The 19,883-nt window shown below is 58.8% G+C and overlaps 2 protein-coding genes across 2 annotated transcripts; both read right to left on the bottom strand.

Annotated features, from left to right (window-relative positions):
• Nucleotides 1–6: 6 nt before the first annotated feature.
• Nucleotides 7–3,917, bottom strand: SYNGR2 (synaptogyrin 2). The gene is made up of 4 exons (XM_046677901.1): nucleotides 3,761–3,917; nucleotides 1,542–1,779; nucleotides 1,022–1,161; nucleotides 7–936 (listed from the first exon to the last, which is right to left on the bottom strand). Exons 1-4 carry the CDS (start codon nucleotides 3,857–3,859, stop codon nucleotides 739–741), a joined length of 675 nt encoding a protein of 224 aa, XP_046533857.1. The 5' UTR covers nucleotides 3,860–3,917; the 3' UTR covers nucleotides 7–738.
• Nucleotides 3,918–5,109: 1,192 nt separating this feature from the next.
• On the bottom strand, nucleotides 5,110–16,053 carry C11H17orf99 (chromosome 11 C17orf99 homolog). The gene is made up of 5 exons (XM_046676346.1): nucleotides 15,989–16,053; nucleotides 15,551–15,613; nucleotides 14,857–14,891; nucleotides 6,710–6,979; nucleotides 5,110–5,195 (listed from the first exon to the last, which is right to left on the bottom strand). Exons 1-5 carry the CDS (start codon nucleotides 16,051–16,053, stop codon nucleotides 5,110–5,112), a joined length of 519 nt encoding a protein of 172 aa, XP_046532302.1.
• Nucleotides 16,054–19,883: the final 3,830 nt, after the last annotated feature.

Genomic DNA, 19,883 nt, shown 5'->3' with positions numbered 1-19,883 from the left:
GGGGTGGGGGCGGGCAGGGGTGTGCCCACACCTCCTAACAGTGGCGGAATATTTACATAAAGCTGGGTGTTATCGGTCAGGCAAAGCCCCTCCCTGTCGCCAACGGGTGGGAGCAAGGAGAAGTGCTGCCCGGTGACCCTGGGGTGGCACCAGCCAACCCGGGGGCTGTCTGGAAGGCAGCCCAGAGACAGTGGCTGCAGAGCGATGACCCCGATCCAAGAGTGGGCAGACACTACAGCAGTGAGCGCGGGCTGCCCCCTCCCAGAGCAGACGTGGGGGCGCGGGGACAAACCTGAGTGAAGAGGAAGGGAGCCCCGCCCAGCACGAGCACCAGGGCAGGTGGAGGCCCCCAGCCTCGTCTTTGGCAGAGAACCCCAAGGAACTGCGGCCCCCACGGCTCCTCGGGGCTGGAGAGAAGCTAAGGCACTTGTGAAAACAGCACGGCGGGCACTTCCAGCTCTCTGGGCAGGGTGGGGATCACTCAAAGCAACCACAAAACACATCTAGCTAAAAACCCTTGGCTGACAAATGCCCTTGAGGAGTGCTGGGCAAAGCCCTGGGGGCACACAGGCACTTCAGGCAAGGCTCCACAGCCAGGCCGGGAAGGCAGGGGCTCTCCAGGCAGCGCCGGCGAGAGGGGCCAGCAGCTCAGGGAGGCAAGCCTCGCGGGAGGAGTCCAGGACGGAGGGGAGGCCCCCCGGCGCCCTCCCTGCTCCCCTTACCATCCCTGCCTGCAGCTCAATACACAGGGGGCGGCTGGTAGCCCTCAGTGGTCTCGGCGTTCTGGGTAAAGGGTGGCTGCTGGTAGTTGTCCGCAGACGCACCCGGGTAGGAGGCGTAGGCCGAGCTGGCGTCTGGAGTGGGGTCCACGTAGTTCTGGATGAAGTCGTCCACCCCGGCCTTGTAGCGCTGGTAGGCCAGGCAGGCCAGCACACCCTGCAGGGAGCCCCAGGTTTGGGTTTCTGAGCCCTCCACCACCCTTCACCGAAGACACCATGACCCTGCCCCCTGGCCCACCTACCCAGGAGAAGATTGAAAAGAAGCTGAAGGTGATGGCTGCCCGCGCTGAGTCAGCTCCTACTCGCACATCCTCCATCTTGGTGGCTGCCCACTGATTGGTAAGGAAGCAGAAACCAACGAACCACAGGAAGGTCCAGAGAGCTGGAGAGAGGCCGGGAGGGCAGGGTCAGCTCCACGGAGGCGGCTTTCCGGGGGACTGAGAGGGGACCCCTGGGAGAACAGGGAAGCCTGACAGACAGGGATCTCCCAGAAGCCTCCAGGAGTGTAAAGGGCCCTGATGCAGAAGCCAGGGTGGGGACGGGATGCCTGCCTCCCAAGTCCTGCGCCCGTGACACAACACCAGTGGGTTTCAGCAGATGGTCAGAAATCCCTGTGTGCGAGCCTGTCTGCTCAAGGGGGCTGGGGGCCCCGGGCTGCTCCCGAAGGCGCCGAGGCCCCGCAATCACGGAACCCTAGAGCTTTTGGGAACACCACCTGCTCCTATTTCCCCCCAAGATCAGGGAGGTGCTGCCGGCAGATACCTGAGAAGAGCAGGTCACCGATGACCAGGTACTTGCGGTCAGTGGCATTGCTGATCTGGGGGAAATAAATGTCGACCACGAAGAAGAAGGCACAGGCCAGGAAGGCCAACACGCCGATGGCACTGCCGTAGCGACAGGCATCCTCGTTGCGGTTGAACACGCAGTATCTCTGCTGGGACTCGTGGGTATTGCTGTAGCCCTCACCAAAGATGCACGAGAACACGATCAAGGCCAAGATCTGAGGGGGCAGGGGGACAGGGTGAGTGGCCGCCGGACAAACTCCATGGGGGGCACATATAGTGGGGGACCCTGGCATGGGGTCTGGACACCGGCCTCTCCGACTGCTGCCATTCCTCTTTTGGAGGTCGGGCATCGCAGCCCGTTCTGAACATGGGGAGTGAGCCGAAAAGCAAGTTGCCTCCTGCTGCACTGTCCCGACCTTCTCTGGGCGTCTCCAGATACCCGATCACAACCGTCAGCACAAGGGATGTGGCTGGGGATTCCTGGACTGGGGACGAGTAAAGTGGAGGGGGATCTCATGAGAGGGTGCTGCCCCGCCCCAGCTGCCTGTGTGGAGGGGTCATTGAGGTTAGGGTTAGGCTTAGGGACATGATGGGGATGAAGGGCAATCTGTCCACACCAGCCCAACCCTACTTTCAACTAGTTTTAAACACGATGGGCCACAAAGTCACAGAAATCCAGGCTTGGAGTCACCCTCCATCACCTCTGCCTGAGTCACCTCTATGACACCTAACCTTGACCTGAACACCTCAGTGATGGAGGACCCCTCCCACCTCTCACCTCTGAACTGAAACCCATGCCCCTAGACTCCCAACTCCCAGAGCCCCTCCACCTCCTCCCTGCCCAGGCTGGCCTCTGCAGTCTGGCCAGCTTTCTTCCTCTGAGGACTTCCGGCCTCTTTTCTGTACTGGCCCCTCCCCCTCCGGGGGAACCCCAGTCTGCCTCCCACCCATAGTGGGTCCTGCCCACACAGGGCGCTCCAGGCTGCTCTGACACACAGGCCTGTGGACACGGCTCTGCACTCAGACCTCTGGAGGTCCTGGAGGGGGGGTGGAGGGCGGTGCACCAGCCAGAACTCTGGGAGTGGCTCCAGGCCCTTGGGAACAGCCTCATGCCACCTGTCTCCTCCCCAAACTTCAAGGCCACCACCCATGCCCGCCCCATGTCAGCAGATACAGGATGATCTGGACACCTGGTTACCCCGGCCGGCCGGCCCAGGCCTCTCCCCTGCCCTGCCCAGGCCTCTCCCCTGCCCTGCCCTGACTGCACAAGCCTCTCTCAATAGGCTCTGGAGCTGGCAGTCACAAGCCCCACCCCCAGCTGGGGATGAGGCCGGAACTCCAGGATGCTGGGAGCAGTGTGCCAGGCCAACTCCTGGCACTGCCATCCCGACACTCGGGACATCAGCTCCTTGGGTCAGACCCCACAGTCCAGCAGGGAGGGTGCGGGGGCGCCACCAGAGCACCTCCAAGGCCCCAGTTCCAGGCAGGCACCGTGTGGCCACTGCAGGCCCAGCCCTCCACCTGCCCACTCTAACACCTTGTCCAGCTCTGGGCTCTGGTTCTCCAAAAGTATGGGATGCAGTCCACCTCCCCCAACCCTGCAACGTGGTGCGGGGGTGGGGGTGGGGTGGGGTGGGGTGGGGGGGGCTGGGAGGGGTTTGCCCAGCTAGGGGAGGGGTACACCCTCGGGTTACCCGATCTTGGGTGGGGAAGTAGACCCGTGGCCTGCTCCTGAGCGGAAGGGAGGCCCTGTTTCAGGGCCCCAGGCCGCCCCCCACACCCCACACCCCACACACCACATGGCTTCGGAAAGCCCCTTCCGGTGAATTCCCCAAGCTGGGAGTCGCGGCGCGCCGGCCACCTGCCCAGGCGCTGCCCCAAGCTCCTCCCACTGCCAGCAGGCCGTCGCGCCTGCTCCCCGCGGCGCCTCTCGGCCACCCCGCGTCGGGCCCGGACAGTGGGGGACAGCGGGGCCCAGGGGTGGGCAGGCACGACCCGGGGGCTGGAGCGGGGGGCGGCGGGGCCTGGGAGGTGGGGTGGGCGGCGTCCGGGCCCCACTCGCCGGCCCCAGGAGCGCCGCTCCCCAGCCCCGGCCCTCGGCCGCCGCCACCTGTCGCGCTCGCGGGCTCGAGGCGGCCCCCGCGGGCCTGGCGGCGGAGTCGGTCCCCGCGGCCCCGGCGCCCCCCGCCGGCTCACCAAGCACACGGCGCGCGCGACCACCTGCGGCTGCGTCAGGAAGTGCCGCAGGTCGAAGGAGCCGCCCGCCTTGGCCGCGCCGTAGGCCCCGCTCTCCATGTCGCCGTCGCCGTCTCCGCCGCCGCCGCCGCCGCCGCCACCCGGGACCGCCGAGGAGCCAGCCCGGCTCCCCGCCCCGCCCTCGGGCCCGCCCCCGGGGCGTGGCCAGCGCGGCCCCAGGGACCGGGGGCAAAGTGCGACCCGCGGCGAGCCGCGGCGGAGGGGCGGCCGGGGCGCCCCGTCGGCAGGGCCTGCGTTTCCAGCGGCGGACACCTGTCCAGCCGCCGAGTGCTCATTGTCTAGACCCCCTTTCGGCTGGGGTCTCGTCCCCCTCCATACTGGCCTGCGGCGCGACCAGAAAAGGGCCAGAGAGTCCCCAGGAAGAGAGGGACGCCCGGGGTTCTCGCTCCTCTGCCCCACCCATCCTTTGCCCCCGCCCCCCCCCCCCCCCCCCCCCGAAGCCCGGCCAGACGCCCGTCTGGTCCTCACTGCCCAGGACCCAGGCTTATTAGCACCCCCTGTCCTCTCCTCTCCATTCTACTCAAAACCCCCGGCCACAGCCCAGACCCTCTCCCTGCCTGGCCTGTCACTCTTTCCTCCTCTCTGGAGCTAAGCCTGGTATGGGGTCGAGACCCTCTCCACCACCACCACCAATTCTTCCAGGGCTGGGCCAGGCCCCAAGTCTGTGTGTCTTCAGATTTTCAGGCTCCAAGATGGTGTACAGACAGAAACGACGTTCCCAGAGTGATAGGCAGGGGGCAGAATTTAATCCGGTTCTTTCCCCGAAATGGTTCAGAGCCTCTGAACAGGGAAGGCTCTGTGTATGGGGGAGGGGGAGTGCGTCCTCCGGGGGCCACAGGCTGATTCGCAGCAGGGAGGAGTTCCAGACGCCATTTACTAGTGGCAGGTGAGGATTAATGAGGCGGTGCTGGCCAAGTGGGGCCCAGAGTCCTCCCAGGTGAGCTGGACAGCCATGGGATGAGTGGGTGGAGCCAGAGGCCTGGGCCACCGGGAGATGGGGTGCCACTCCAGGAAAGAGGGAGCAGGAGTTGGGGAGGGGAAGGTGGCCCTCAGTGGGTTGGTGCAGGTGGGGCTTTTCAGAGTCTACCCCCACCCCCTCCCCAGACCCTCATGGTCTGCAAGCAGCTGAGGGGCAAGGACAGGGGCCCACACAGAGCCCCCTCCTTCCTATGACCTCGCCTTCCTTCCCTCTACAGCCCCCACCCCATCCTAAAATCCTCAAGCTAACACCTTGTGTGTTTGCTGAAGAACACCAGGGCTCCAAGAACCTGGGCTGGCAGACTTTTTCTTTATTCAAATAGAGCCCTTCTGTAGGGCGCAAGGACCATGGCTGTCCTGGGGGGACTCTGCAGAGCCTGCATCTTCTGGTCACAACCTTGAGGACAAACGAGTTGGGACTCCAGGTTAAGCAGACACCCCTCCCAACCACCCCCTCCCAAGGCCTCCAGGAATTTTATGGTGCCAGGTGTATCAGTGCCCTGGGCGGGAGGAGGGGTGTCAGGCTGAGTCACTCCACCAAATTAAGGGAGGGCAGTGAATCACCCGGAGGGCAAGCACTGGCCCCTGGTCACATGGCGAGCGGGATCCACGCCTCAATACCTCATTTTATAGAAGGGGAAACTGAGGCTCAGAGAGGTGACATGGCTAACCCAGAAATGTGGCCTCTGGAGAAGACAGAAAGTGGGAGAAGGGGACCCAGAGGGGAGACAAGGAGAGTGCCAAGGAGAGACTCCCGGACAGTGCCCACGGAAGAGGCTGGCCAGGGGACAGGAAGAGAACCAGGAGGCAGCAGTGCCTTAGGAACTAAGGGAACGAAGTTCATGGGCAGAGGTGACCGCTGCCCAAGGCCGGACAGGTGGAGCACACAGAGCCCTGTGGTGCCCGGGGTCGGACAGCACAAAGGCCCTCATCACTTTAGAAAAAAATTTTTTTTTAAGTATTTTTCCTTTTTCTTCCCAAAGCCCCCCGGTACATAGTTGTATATTTTTTTTAGCTGTGGGTCCTTCTAGTTGTGGTACGTGGGACACCGCCCCAGCATGGCCTGAAGAGTGGTGCCGTGTCCGCGCCCAGGATCTGAACCGGAGAAACCCTGGGCCGCTGAAGTGGAGCGCACTCAGCCACGGGGCCGGCCCCCAGCCCTGGTCACTTTACAAGTCAGTGAAGTGATGGTCCTGGAGAGGGGACCCCAGGAGGTCTGGCCCCTGCCTCTTGTCACCAGCTGGGGAGCACTGACCTGTGTGGTTCCCATGGAGGGCAGAAGCCCCTGATGGACCCTGGTCCCCGGGAGGCCTCATCCCCCGTCCCAGCACCCCTCCTCAGACCCATAAGGAACATGGGAGAGGCCACACAGAGGCCAGCTGGCTCCATTGCAGGGCGGCTCGGAGCACTGGTCAGGGTCAGAGAAAGCCAGGAATGGGCAAGCCCTCAGCAGGCACCTGGCACACAGTAGGCCCTTAATAAACTTTTGCAAGTCATGCACAAGCTATCTGGCCCTTTCTTTGCCCTGGCGGCAGCCCTGCCCTACAAACCCACTGCCCGCTGCTCTCCAGCCAGGGCCCCTGTGGTCCAGGCAGGCCGTCAGCAGTTCTCACTCCTCCACACATCCAGCACCCATGTCCTACCTGGGCATCAGGGTCCAGCCTAGCATCGAGGCGGTGACAGCTGCAATGGAGGCGAGGCTGCCAGCCAGCACGATGGTGGGTACCTGGGGTAGCTGTCCTGTGAGGGGGTGGGGGCTGCTGGGCTGGGCTTCCTTTGGGGCCAGGGGAGGCCTGGCTGCTGCACAACGCCCATCCCTGCTCTTGGCAGTGGCCGGGCGGAGGTCTTCCACTGCCCACTGCCCTACCCAGAAGGGCCAGCTGCCCCCTGGAAGCTGAGGGGCCCTCTCACCTGGTGGCAGGAGCCTGAGGGGGCTGAACTGGACACCGTGGTCATTTTCAGCTTGGCACCGGAACCAGCTCGACGTCTGATTCAGTGAGAGGGAGAAGTTGGCAGGGCGCCCATCGTTGTGGCTCTCCTTTGTGTAGAGGAGCCCATCCTTTCTGAGCAGGCTGTAGGTGATGGGTGGGCTGCCCAAGGCCGCCCCGCAGGAAATCTCTACCCTGGGTCCTGATCCTCTGTCCAGTAGAGTGAAGATAGCCTGCAGCTGGGCCACGGGATCTGGCAGGGTGGGAGAGGGTGGCACAGGCATGGCTGGGAGACTTTAACACCCTCCCCCCAGCAAGTTCTCTTGTTACAAAATGCCTAATGAGCCTGGAGGCCTAACTGTGACTGCCACCTCCTCCAGGCAGCCTTCTGAATTACTCTCTCTGCCTTGTGTCTGAGCTTCTACCCTACTTGCAGTATATACCACACAGTTTCACATTTGTTTTTACTCTCTTGTGGTATATTCTGGGTTGCCAGACTTAGCAAATAAAAATACAGGAACTCTAGTTAAATATAAATTTCAGATAAACGATGAATAATCTTTTAGTATGAATATGTCCTATGCCAAATTTAGCTGGCAACCCGTTTTACATTCTTTCAGTCTTGGCTCTTTTACTGAATTACATGCTCCTTGTGGACAAGAACTGTCACTTAGAAGATTCTAGATTCTAGAATCCTCCAGGGCCTTCAACCTAATGCTCCAAAGAGCTTTACTGAGGAGTAACACCCACCACCTACAAAAAGCTCCCAGCGATCCTTTCTGCTTGCCTGGGGGAGGTACTATTGTTATCTTTGTTTTTTTTTTTTCTTTTGGTGAGGAAGACTGTCCCTGAGCTAATATCCATGCCAGTCTTCCTCGATTTTGTATGTGGGATGCCCCCAAGCGTGGCTTGATGAGCGGTGTGTAGGTCTGCGCCCAGGATCAGGACCGCAAACCCGGGGCCGCTGCAGCAGAGCGCCTGAACTTTACCATGCCACCGGGCCGGCCCCGATATTGTCTCTGTTCTGCAGATGAAGCAGTGGAGGCCCAGAGAGGTTGGACGACTTGTAAGTGTCGAGCCCCCACAGCCTGTGAGCGTGGAGATTTGAACCCACGACCGGGAGTGCTCCAGCAGAGCCAGGACTCTCCACCCCAGGGCTGCCTTCTCCGGGTGCAGGTCCAGGGGGTCAGAGTCCGCCAGTGGTCAGGCAGCTGTCCCTGGACCCCCTCCATGCCTTCCGCCAGGAGGACGCCTGAGTTCCAAGCAGGATAGAAATGGGAAGAGCGCAGGCTTTGGAGCTGGAGGGAGCGGCGTTTGAAACCAGCCTTTGTCACTTGCGAGCTGGGGGGCCTGGGCACCGTCTTCACCCCCAAGAGCTTTAGCTTCCACCTCTATAGGCCGAGAACCAGGAACCCCCAGCCCTGAGTGCTGAGAAGGTTAAATAAGATAAAGCACAAAAGAGCTACTTCATCAGCAGGACTTCTGAGCTCTACAAATGGGGCCCAGGCCATTGTCACTTCTGCCAGGGGACAGTGTCCTGGAGGCCTAGCCAGGAACTACATCTGACCCGAGACCGGGCCCTAAGGGACTGACAGTGGCCCTTGGAGGCGGGCAGCCTGTCCTGTCCCCACCCTCCTACCTTCATCCCTCTCGCCCCAGTCCTCACGATTCCCACCCCTAGGAGCTTCTGTTTTTCTTCCAGACCCTGCACCCCACATGCCCCCACCCCTGCCCCCTGAGTGCTAAGTGCTCCCAGTACATCTGCAGCTTGGCGCTGTCCACGCTCGTGACCCCAGTGGCAGCCGCCCGGCAGGAGTAGGTGAGCAGGTCTGGCCTGGACTTGAGTATGATGTTGAGGCTGAAGGGGACGGGCTCAAGGGTGTCCACCTCCTTCTTGGCGACCTCAATGTCCTTGCTCCCCAAGAGGGAGTAGGGGATGGGCGGGGCCGTCTGGGGTGAGTGGCAGGTTATGACAACTCTGCGGCGTCTGGGGAAAACCTCCAGGACTTGGTAGCAATGGAGACTTCAGGGATGGTTTCTGGGAGGTGAGACGGTCCGGGGAGGAAGAAGGAAACCAACATTTATCAAGCACCTTAAGAAAATGCTGGTTTGGCAGGTCCTCAGTAAGTTAAAGAATTCCCATATGACCCCACAATTCCACCCCTGGATATACACCAAAGGAATTGAAAACCGGGGTTCTAACAGGTTCACGTGCACGAATGTTCACAGTAGCACCGTTCAGAATCACCGAAAGGTGGAAACAGCCCACACGTCCATCAATGGATGAATGGATAAAGAAAATATGGTCTATCCACACGACGGAATATTATACAGCCATAAAAAGGCATGAAGTACTGATACCTACTGATAGTGTCCCTGCTGCAAGAGAGACGAACCTTGAAACATGATGCTACGTGAACCACACAAAAGGCAACATAGTGTATGATTCCATTCCTCTGACACCCAGAATAGGAAGATCCCCAGAGACAGACAGCAGATTGGTGCTTCACAGGGGCTTGGTGGAGGGGATGGGGAGTGACTTCTTAATAGGGATGGGGTTTCCTTTTGGGGTGATGAAAATGTTTTGGAAGGAAACAGAGGTAGTGGTTGTACAGCATTGTAAATTTACTAAATGCTACCAAATTATCACTTTAAAATGGTTAATTTGGTGCTATGTGAATTTCACCTGAACCAAAAAAAAAAAAAAAAAAAAAAAAGGCAGCAGCTCCTGGAAAAAGTTCTGCCTCCTGGGTTCAGGCTCTTTCTGCCCGGAATCTTTTCCTAGCACACAGCGCCCAGAGGACTCCTCCCTAGACCCAGATCAAAGCCCACTCTCCGGGCACGCCCAGAGGCGTTCCTCCATCTACAGCGGCTCTCTGCTTGGAAGGAAGCTTTCTCCTTTGCAGGCAGATCCTGGAGTCGATTTTGATGCAGAAGACATCTCTAAGGTCTTCCTGTGGGGCCTTGTGCTGCCCACACTGAGGGGGTCTGAAGGGGTCGGGATTAAACAGCGCTGCCTTCTGAATGGGGATTGGGGGGAGGGGGTTGTATTATTAATGCTGGGGACCTACCTGCATTTTTTTTTTTTAAGATTTTATTTTTTTCGTTTTTCTCCCCAAAGCCTCCCAGTACATAGTTGTATATTTTTAGTTGTGGGTCCTTCTAGTTGTGGCATGTGGGACACCGCCTCGGCATGGCCTGATGAGCGGTGCCGTGTCCGCGCCCAGCATCCGAACCAGCGAAACCTTGGGCTGTGGAAGAGGAGCACGTGAACTTAACCACTCGGCCACGGGGTCGGCCCCTGCATTTTCAAGACTAGTGTGTAGGGGTCGTACTTGGGGGGCAAGTGGAGAGAAGGGTCTAAATATCTAAATCTAAGTGCCACATCCCTCAGACATCGCCCTGGCCCTGCTGCCATGCTGACTCTGGAAACCGCACTGCAATCAGAAAACTGCTCACTGAGGGGCCAGCCGGGTGGCACAGCGGTTAAGTTCGCACACTCCACTTTGGCGGCCCGGGCTTCACTGGTTCAGATCCTGGATGTGGACATGGCACCGCTTGGCAAGCCAGGCTGTGGTAGGCGTTCCACATATAAAGTAGAGGAGGATGGGCACGGATGTTAGCTCAGGGCCAATATTCCTCAAAAAAATAAAAAAAAGAAAAGAAAGAAATTAAAAAAAAAAAAAAACCTACTTACTGAGCAGAGAACTGGGACAAACTAGAACGTGATGTTCTTCCGAGGCGTTTTCTAGGAGCCCTAAAGTTTCTGACCACTAAGCGTATTTCTTTCTAGCCCAGTGCTTCTCCAGCAGGAATGATTTTGCCTCCAGGGGACCTTTGTGTCTGGAGACATTTTCGGTTGTCTTGAATGGGGGGTGCTCCTGGCATCTAGTAGGGGAGAGGCCAGGGATGTCGCTAAACATCCCGCAATGCACAGGACCGCCCCACAGCAGAGAATGAGCCAGCCCCAATGTCAGCAGCCTTGAGGCTGAGAAGCTGTGGTCTAGACAGCCAGCAGCAGCAGCTTGTGGAATCAGGATTCTTCCCCTGCCCAGGGCTGCACAGACACCGGCAAACGTTTTCTCATCCGTGCCTCTTGCTAAACATCATGAGAACCCCCATTTTTCTAACACTTTCTTTCAAACAGGCTTTCATGCAAATGATTTGAAGTGAAGCTATATTGAGAGTTCAGTCTACTCTCTGGGCACCGTTTTGCAAACTGCTGCCAATAATTTCGTCAGGGCAACCCTGGGGCCAAAGGGCCAACTCCTCACAGCCAGAGGACGTTCCTGGGGCCGGAATCTGGCTCCACAGGGGGATGTGGGGGCCCAGGGCTGAAGTGTCGTGACACTTTTCTTTTTTGTGTGTATGAGGAAGATTTGCTCTGAACTAACACCTGTTACCAATCTTCCTCTTTTTTTTTTCGCTTGAGGAAGATTAGCCCTGAGCTAAAATCTGCACCAATCCTCCTCTATTTTGCATCTGGGTTGCCGCCACAACATGGCTTGATGAGTGGTGCAGGTCTGTGCCTGGGATCTGAACCCCAAAACCCTGGAACCCCTGAACTCCGACCACTGACACGGAGCATGCCAGACTTAACCACTACACCACATGAGGGTCCGACCCCTCGTGACACTTTTCTTTTTGCTCTTTTCTTGGAGGGAAATGCCCTTGACTTATAAAAGTAGAAGGAAAAAGCCCGCCCTCATTTCCATTTCGAGCGCCCATAATAGAAGCTTGATTTACATAAGTTCACAGATGGAGCCGTATATTCAGTCGCTGTGCAGTGGGGCAGGCACTTTTTATTCTAACAAGACTCGTGTGGGCGTTTTTCTTTTGCTCATTTAGTTTGTGAGTCTGGCCCATCAGTAATGTTGCCTGTCATTTAATTAAAAATTCATCAACTTTGTCAGAACACTAGATGGATGGGATGGCACACTCAGAATTGGATGAAGTGATGACAAGGCCACCCTCGGGGCTGGAAGTGGAGGCAAGCAGCAGCCCTGCGGAGCGGGTGGCCTGGCAGAGCCTCCTGCTGCTGTTAGAGAAGGAGCCACCTGGGACTTGTGCCGGGCCGGACAGTGAGCTGCGCCCGGCGCAGCTCAGAGGCCCTTCAGGCTCGCTTCTGCTTTCTCCAGACTTGTCTCTGTGATAACCGGAACCCTGGAGAGTTGAGTCCCAACCCTAGAGATCCAGTTCGTTAGCCCTGAGGTGGGGCCCGGGGATCTGATTTGAACAAGCAGCCCACCTGTTGAGGGTTGAATTGTGTCCTCCGAAAAGATATTTCAAGTCCTCAACCCCAGTACCTGGGAATGGGAACTTATTTGCAAAAAGCCTTTAGAGATGTGAGATGTACTGCAATTAACTCACACTGGGTTAGGGTGGGCCCTAATGAGAGAAGAGACACAGACACAGACACACAGGGAGAAGGCCACGTGAAGGTGGGGCAGTCAGGAGCAATGCTGTCACTAGTCACGGAACGCCCAGGATTGCCAGCAGCCACCCGAAGCCAGGAGAGAGGCCTGGGCCGGGTTCTCCCTCAGGGCCTCCGGAGGGAACCAGCCCTGCCCACACCTTGATGTCAGCCTTCTGGCCTCCAGAAGTGGGAGAGAATACGTTTCTCCCTCCCGGTTTAAACCACCTGGTCTGTGGCACTTTGTTCCGCAGCCGCAGGAAGCTGATCTAGCACCCCTCCAAGGGACTTAGGAAATGATCCGGAACCTCACCCAGAAACACCGACAGGGTTTAGGAGTAATGGAGCCCAACCCGCCCCGGCTCCTCACTCTCTCCAGGGAGCCCATGCTAGTCTGAATCTCCCTTCAACCAGATCCTCTCCCCCGCTCAATGAGAACACCGCCGTCTGCTCATGACAGCCCCACAGGAGCCCCAGGCGCCCAGGTCACCCTCGTCTTCCTGCCCCACCCCTTACAGGGCTCTGCAGCCCCCCTTCACATGCCACCTCCCAACCTTCCCGATACTGAAATCCTCCCCCTGCGCCCTCTGGGACACGGGCTCGGTGGGCAGCCCACATCCTTGTGACCCTCAGCTCTCCTCCGACACCTGTCTACTCCTGATGGAACCAGCCTCCCTTCCCCAGGGCAGGACCTGCACCAGCAGGATCCCCACGGCCTTCCTGCACCGGCCTGGGACGCCGGGGCGACATCCTCTTAATATTTCTGGATCATTTTCCCTCCTTCCTCCCTAAACACCAGCCTTGAGCTTCCTGTCTTCAGACATATTCCACCCTGCCCCTCTGGGTTGCAAGGGCTTAGAACTGCCCATCATTCCTTGACGATTCTTGCCCCTCTTTCCTACTATTCTTGATACCACACTTGCCATAATTCTTGGCGATTTCAAAATACGCAGAGATCGTCTTTCTGTTATCCTGGCTCTTCAACGTCTTGACTTCCAATGTCTTGTGCCCAACTTCTCACTTCCATCCAAGTCGTTTCGGCTGCATCATATTCCGTTGTAAGGCCACGCTTTCTTCAGCCAACCCTTCCAGTTGCTTAGAGTCACCTTCTGATGCTCTTTCTTTCCCACCCCATCCCATCCATCAGCAAATGCTGTTGGCCTGACCTTCCGAATTTCTTGACCACTTCTCCTGCCCTTTCTGGCTGCCACCCAGTCCCTCCTCTGGATCCCGGGATCAGGCTACTGGCTGTCTGGGATTCAGCCCTTGATCCCCAGCCCATCTCTTCTAACACAGCAGCCAAAAGGACCCCATGAAGGGTAAATCGGATCTGCTGCAAGCGTTCCCATAGCTGCACCCCCAGGCCCTCCCTACTCGGCCCTCTCTCACCCCTGACCTCACCCAACACCCCTCCCCCTTGCTTCCTGGGCTCTGGCCATGCAGGCCCTTGTCCAGGCATGTCCTACTCTACCAGCTTCTCATGTCCTTGCTTGGGTGTCTCCTCCTCAGTGAGGACTTCCCAGTAAATGCTGCCTTCCCTCCCTTCCCCCACCAGGTGTTCCCTTGCCCTCTTCCCTGCTCACTTTTCTCTAGCACATTCTAGCACACTGCAGAATTTGCTCCTTTTTATTGTCAGTTGTGCCCCCAGCCCCACTAGAATGTAAGCTGCGTGAGAGTAGGATCTTTGGTTTGTGGCTGCACCTTGTGTACCATCCTGGGGCCCAGAGCCATGCCGGGCACCCAACAGACGCTCAGGCAGTATTTTAGAATGAATGCATGACTTATCAATTGGTCTCTTAGGAGTTTAGTTAGCAGGACTTGCTCTGCCAGAGTTTGAGCAGAAGTTGGCAGTGGGAGGAGGGGGTCGGCCCTACCCTGGTACTTCCCGGAGACTCAGATGCACTGCTCTCTCCTTTTAGAAGAAACCCCAGGATGTGTTTGTTTTTAAAGCAAATGAGGAAATGATAGTTCAGCCTGTGCAGCATTCAAGTGAGACCCGCCCTTCAGTGGAATAGCGGTGATGCCAGCTCTGCAACCAACCCCGTGACTGGGGACGGTACCAAGACTGCCCGGGGGGGAGACCCCGCACCCCCACCCCCACCCTGAGTGGAGACCACTTTGACACCCCCTTTCAGGGTCACAGGGCAAGAAATGGGGGCAGGAGAAGGGAGGGGAGCAGAAAAGTGGAGGAGTGAGGTTGAGGGGAGCAGGCTGGGCCAGTTTCCCCTGCCCCCCACTGTACCACCCGGACGGACGACTGGTGGCCCCTGACCTCTCCTGCTGCCTCTGAGAGTAGAGAGTAGGGCAGCCTGTGTCTGAGAGACCTCTAGGGGAGCCCGGACTTCCCCATTCTCTCATTGCCCTCCTTCAGGCCAAGCGCCCCACCAGCATGCCACCCGCCCTCTCTGGGGTCACACCCACCCCGCAGATCAGGCACCTGTGGTAGAGCGATAGGGATACGCCCTTTGTCCCCACCACTCCCCCCGCAGCCCAAGGGGAAGCCAAGCGCTCTCCCTGCCCCACGTCCCCTGGAGGTCCCACCTGGCCGGCTCAGCCTGCTTCTCGCCACTCCCCCAGGGCCCTGCAGGGGCCGAGGCCAGGCGCCAGTTTCCAGCTGTCCACCAGCAAACACCCCGACTCCATCAGCAACCCCCTGCCAGCCAAGGCACCCACCGGGGCTGGGGGCCCTTCTCCCTCCAGTGTGCTGGGCTACTCACCTCCCTCAGGGTCCACGGAGAAACTGCTGGCGACTCTGAGACAAGGGAGGGTGGTAAGGAGCGGGCCCAGGAAGGGGGGAGGCTGGAGAAATCTCCTACTGAGGCCAGAAGGAAGGCCTAGGACTCAGCAAGTGTCTTCACTCACAAAAGCTCTTTCAAGGGGCTGGCCCCATGGCAAAGTGGTTAAGTTCGCCCACTCTGCTTCGGTGGCCCAGGGTTTTGCCGGCCCGGATCCCGGGCACGGACATGGCATCGCTCATCAGGCCATGCTGAGGCGGTGTCCCACGTGCTACAACTAGAAGGACCCACAACTAAAAATATACAACCATGTACTGGGGGCATTTGGGGAGAAAAAACAGAAAAAAAAAAAAGAACATTGGCAACAGTTGTTAGCTCAGGTGCCAATCTTTAAAAAAAAAATCCTTTTGAGCTCACAACTTTTAGTATCATCAGCCCATTTTGCAGATGAATAAATTAGTGGGCCCAGAATTGTGAAGCAAAAACTGGGCCACATGTGCAGTAGGGGCTGGTCTGAGACTCGAACCCAGGTCTCTCCCTCTCTGCCCTGTGCTTTCGGAGGTGCCCGTGCCTCAGGTCCCACTTCTCCTGTGCTCCCTAGCACCCCTGTCCCCTGAGCCTGCCTCCGCGAGGCTCTGGCAGCGGCCCCCTCCCACGATGCCCCCAGTGGGCTCACCTAGAGCAGCCAAGCAGAGGAGCAGAAGGAGCCTCATGGTTCTGCCAGTGTGGGGCCCTCTGCCTGGACTCAGAAGGGCATCCTGGGTGCTCCCTGGGTGGTGCCTGCAGTGGAGAGGTAACCTGGAGGCCACAGCACCCCAGGGCGGGACCCAGAACAGCAAACCCCTCCCACACCCCCAGGGAATTAGGAGGCGTCTGGGGCTTGGAGCCAAACCAGGGCTCACACTCAGCTGCCACTGCTGAGCTGTAGGATCCCGGGCTTGCTCGGTTGGTAGATGTCCACGTCCTAACCCCGGAATATGTGAGGTTGCCCGACGGGGGGAATTGAGCTTGCCGATCTGCTGATTTGGAGATGAAGGGATCATCCTGGATTATCGGGGTGAGCCTGATGTAATCACGAGGGTCCTTCTGCAGCTCCCCTGGGAGGCTGACTTACGAGCAGGAGAACTGGTGGGCTGGACCCCTGTCAGAGAAGCAGGAGGGGAGGCGGCTTCCGCCCATCTCACCCTGGTTCATTCGTGACCACGTGCTGGGCATCTGCTAGGTGGCCGACGCTGGGCTCAGCCCCCAAAGGAAACCTCAGACTGGATGAGGCCCCTGGTCACCCAGGAATGTGACTGGTTTGGCAAGTGCTGTGTAAATCCTGCCCTGAAGCTCAGAGGGCAGAGGAGCCCTTCCTCATGCCCCACAGACAGGGGGTCATTCCCCAGGGACCTGGACCCAACGCCAGCTGGACCAAGAGGAGGCCAAGCCACCTCACAGATGGAGCCTGGCCTCGTCAGCAGCCTGTAGCAGAGGTCCTTGGATCTGGAGAGAAGGGCGGAGGTGAGCAGGGCCTCTCGGAACAGGAAAATCCCCCAGTGCTCTGAGGCCAGACCAGGGCTGGACCCTCAGCGTTGGGGGCTCCAGCAGTCTGGAGCACAGAGACAACAGACGGAGCAGGTGAGGGGGGACCAGGACCAGCCAGCCCCTTTCTGGCCAAGTCCACTCAGTCTGTGCAGGGAAAACTCATTTGGCTGCCTTCCCCAGGGAAGGTGTCCCACCCGCAGGGAATCATTTGTTTCCACTGAGGGCTGCTGTCCCCTTCAGAACCTGGCAGGTGAGCCACATGCCCACCCCTGGCACGGTCCAGGAGTGGGCATCTCACCCAAGGAAGGCCAATTACAGTCCTGTCCTGGGGGTCCCCTTGGTCCTTCTGGGGGCACCTGCTGTGTTGGCTACCTCAGTGGTCCCCTTTCTCCTGGGTGGGCAAGAGGCAGCATCTGTCACTTGCCACCCACAGTCCTGACTCGGACCCCTGGGGCTGTGCCCTCTGGACCCACCTACCTCTCTGCATTTGGGAAGCGGAAGCATTTTCTTAGTTTCCTAGCAAAATTCCCTTCCAAAAAGTCAGCTTTCACTTCTGCTGAAGGAGGCCCGGGGGAGGAATTGAGGATTGAAGGGGACAGAGGGGTCACCGGGGAGGCGGGCTGGCTGCCAGGGTCTCAGCTGCTGGCACCCTGTTGCCTGAAGGCCCAGAAGCTCGCCCATTTTCCTCCGCTGTGCTCAGGGGACCGGACTCACGAGAAGCCTCCTGTTAGTCTCGGTGTTTGTGGGGAGCCAGAGTCAGAGGAGCGGCGGGCGGACTCGAGGGACATTTCCCCAGGCCTTGAGGGGGCCGGGGGGCATCTTTCCTGCCCCGGCCCGGGCACCTCTCGCTGTGTGCCCATTAGAGTGAGGTGTCATTTCTGGAGGGGGCTTGTTCTCTGAGATGTCCTGTCTCTCCTCTCCACAGGCTTCAGGTAGGATGAGACTGACTAGGACACACCAGGTCACCCCAGGCCACCTCGACTCAGTGGAGCTGGGGCATCCTCAGAGCTCTCCAGTCACCCTCTGTGGACTGATGCTCTGGGAATTTTGCCTACAGAGGGCGAGTCTCCTCCATGTAAATGGCCTTACCGGCATCTGCTTGTTTCCCTCATGTCATGTTCCTGGGAGGGTCCCACCTGGTGGGAGTCTGGGCTGGGTTTTCTGGGCCCACGTGGCTGTGAGGTTCTGAAGCTGGGAGCCCTCTCAGGGCCTGGCAGGGCAAATCCAGGGACCCCCGAGACTGATGGGGACTCCTGCCCTCCTCGCCCTGCAGTGGGCTCGTGCACCTGGAGAGCCCTCACTCCAGTTATCGCAATAACCCCCCAGGTGTCCCCCTGTCTCAGGGCGGCTTCTTCACTGCTGGCAGAGCGGGCTCCTCATTTCACAGTCCCCTGGCTCCCCATCACCCACAAAAAATCATCCAAGCCCCTGGCATGTGCCATCAGTGGGCTGGTTCCGTCGTCACTCCAACCATCCTCGCGTGCCCCACAGCCCCATCTAGAGGCCCCGATTTCCAGTTTCCCCGGCCCAGCTCCACACGGGCCCATCTCCACACCTTTGCGCAGGCTGTTCCCTCTGCCTTTGTCTCCTGTCTGGATCCTCCCTTCCTCCAAGGCCCCAGGAAACCCGCCTGCCAGAGGGGATGGCTCACTTCTGAGCCGCTGGGTGGGTTGCGGGGCAGTCAGGGCCCCGGGGAGACCGGGGTCCACTTCCCATCTCTCCCACGGTGCTCCTTCAGGCCGCCGACCACATTGTAGGAAGACCCGGACTCCTAGGATGGGCAAGGTGCCCTTCCATCACTTTATAAGTAATTACTCATTTAATCCTCACAACCACTCAGCAGAGGGTGGCGCCACCCCCGTGTTTGGCCCCTTGTAACCGGAGGCCTGGAGTTTGATTTCCGAGGTCTCACAGCTCGGCTCCTCCCTCCCAGCTCCTCGGAGCCTGGTGTTGCAGCTGTTGCCTCTCAGTAAACATTCCCTGAGGGCACGGGAAGGTGGCAAGGAAAGAGCCTTGAGGTTGCAGCACAGCCTTCTCCCACCTTGGTGGCCTCAGCATCACCCTGGGTCCATTAAACACATCACTGGCCCCCACCTGAGAGTTCCTGACTCAGGAGGTGGGGCCCGAGAACCGGCATGTCCAACAAGTTCCCAGGTGAGGCTGATGCCGATTGGCCCTAAGCTGCCGATTAACAACGTGTGTCACTGTCATGTGGGCCAGGCTGGTGGCCCTCCCCAGACTCACGCAGCACAGAGCTTCGAGTGTGTCCCTTGTAGCCCGAGAACTGGGCCTCGCACTTGTTGACACACTGATGGGTCATGTGATGCTGGCTGAGTGGGAGAGCACAGCAACCGGACGAGCTGAACTTGCCAAGCCTTTAATGGCCATGTGAAGCCCAGACCTGAGGGCACCAGGCCAGAGCAGCCCGGACGCTTGTCTGGCCAGGAATCCAGCCAGGCGCTGGGCCCCCGGGGGAAGCAGAGGCTTTTCAAGCACGTCCTGGGGTTTCTCCTGACCTTCCCTCCTGACAGTGCTTGAGGCCAGCAGTTCTCAACCCTGACTGCCAGCCAGAGTCACCTGGGAGCTTTAGAAAGTCCTGAAACCTGGCTGCGGGCTGCCCCCGGATCCCTCGCCTCAGTGTCGCTGGCACAGGGCCAGCTTCTGAGGGCTTCTCGGCTGTTCTCCAGGCTGACAACTGTGGACGGAGGCTCTGCAGCCTCGAGGCCCAAGGCTTGGGAAGCTGGGACAGGGCCCTGGGTGGCATCCAGCCCTGCCTGCCTGGCCTATTGGCTCTGTCACCAGACCCCCTGCCCCCAGGACCACACTCCCTATCTCACAATGCAGGTCTGTACATGCCTAGCGGTCCTGGTCTGTACATGCCTAGCGGTCCTGGCGTGTCACCTTTGCCCCCACTGTTCCTAAAGGTCAGCTCAATCTGGGATGGGACACAGAGCAGGGTGGGAGAGCAGGTGCTGCAGACGGCGTGGCTAAGGGCCTCTGTTCTGCTTTCCTGAGGCCTCTTGTTGATGTGCGGTTCCTGGGTTAGAATATGGGACCACAAGGAATCCTGCCAGGGAGAGGCTGACCACCGACCCCCTGTTCCTCAGACTCAAGTCAGCCCTGTGACAAGAGGCTTTCACGTAGTGAGGTATATGGGGGGACTGTTCGGTTCCAAACTGATGCGGCTTGAACTAAAGAAGCCTGACTTACGCCCTGTCCAACACACACTGTACCTCTGCTCTAACCATTAAAGTGAAGAACGCACTCTCTTGAGATAGGAATGTGTGCATCCCCTCCCATATTAGTCCCTTTCCCAGCATCAAGGTGGCGGTGACCTGCTCATTTGCAACTGAATACGTCTCTGAACTTTGATGAATAGTATCCTGGGTGTGTTTAATGTATGTTCTTTGTTCTAAAAAAGGTATTAGACAGTCCTGGAAACCATGCTTCTCTGGAACGCTTTCTTCCTTTCTGGAAAAGAC

This window comes from Equus quagga, chromosome 11 (assembly GCF_021613505.1).
Source record: "Equus quagga isolate Etosha38 chromosome 11, UCLA_HA_Equagga_1.0, whole genome shotgun sequence".
Lineage (NCBI taxonomy): Eukaryota > Metazoa > Chordata > Mammalia > Perissodactyla > Equidae > Equus > Equus quagga.
The sequence above is the reverse complement of the archived record's forward strand: the minus strand, read 5'-3'. Positions and strand labels throughout refer to the sequence as shown.

Bases quoted from the DNA above. Each gene is read 5' to 3' on its own strand.
- SYNGR2 (XM_046677901.1), bottom strand. From the start codon at position 3,859: ATGGAGAGCGGGGCCTACGGCGCGGCCAAGGCGGGCGGCTCCTTCGAC. The intron at 1,780-3,760 runs GTGAGCCGGCGG...CTGCCCCCTCAG, and splicing joins TCGCGCGCGCCGTGTGCTTG to ATCTTGGCCTTGATCGTGTT. The intron at 937-1,021 runs GTAGGTGGGCCA...GGCTCCCTGCAG, and splicing joins TCTTTTCAATCTTCTCCTGG to GGTGTGCTGGCCTGCCTGGC.
- C11H17orf99 (XM_046676346.1), bottom strand. From the start codon at position 16,053: ATGGGCGGAAGCCGCCTCCCCTCCTGCTTCTCTGACAGGGGTCCAGCC. The intron at 15,614-15,988 runs GTAAGTCAGCCT...TTCTGAGTCCAG, and splicing joins GCCCACCAGTTCTCCTGCTC to GCAGAGGGCCCCACACTGGC. The intron at 5,196-6,709 runs GTGAGAGGGCCC...TTTGTCCTCAAG, and splicing joins CCTCAGGCTCCTGCCACCAG to GTTGTGACCAGAAGATGCAG.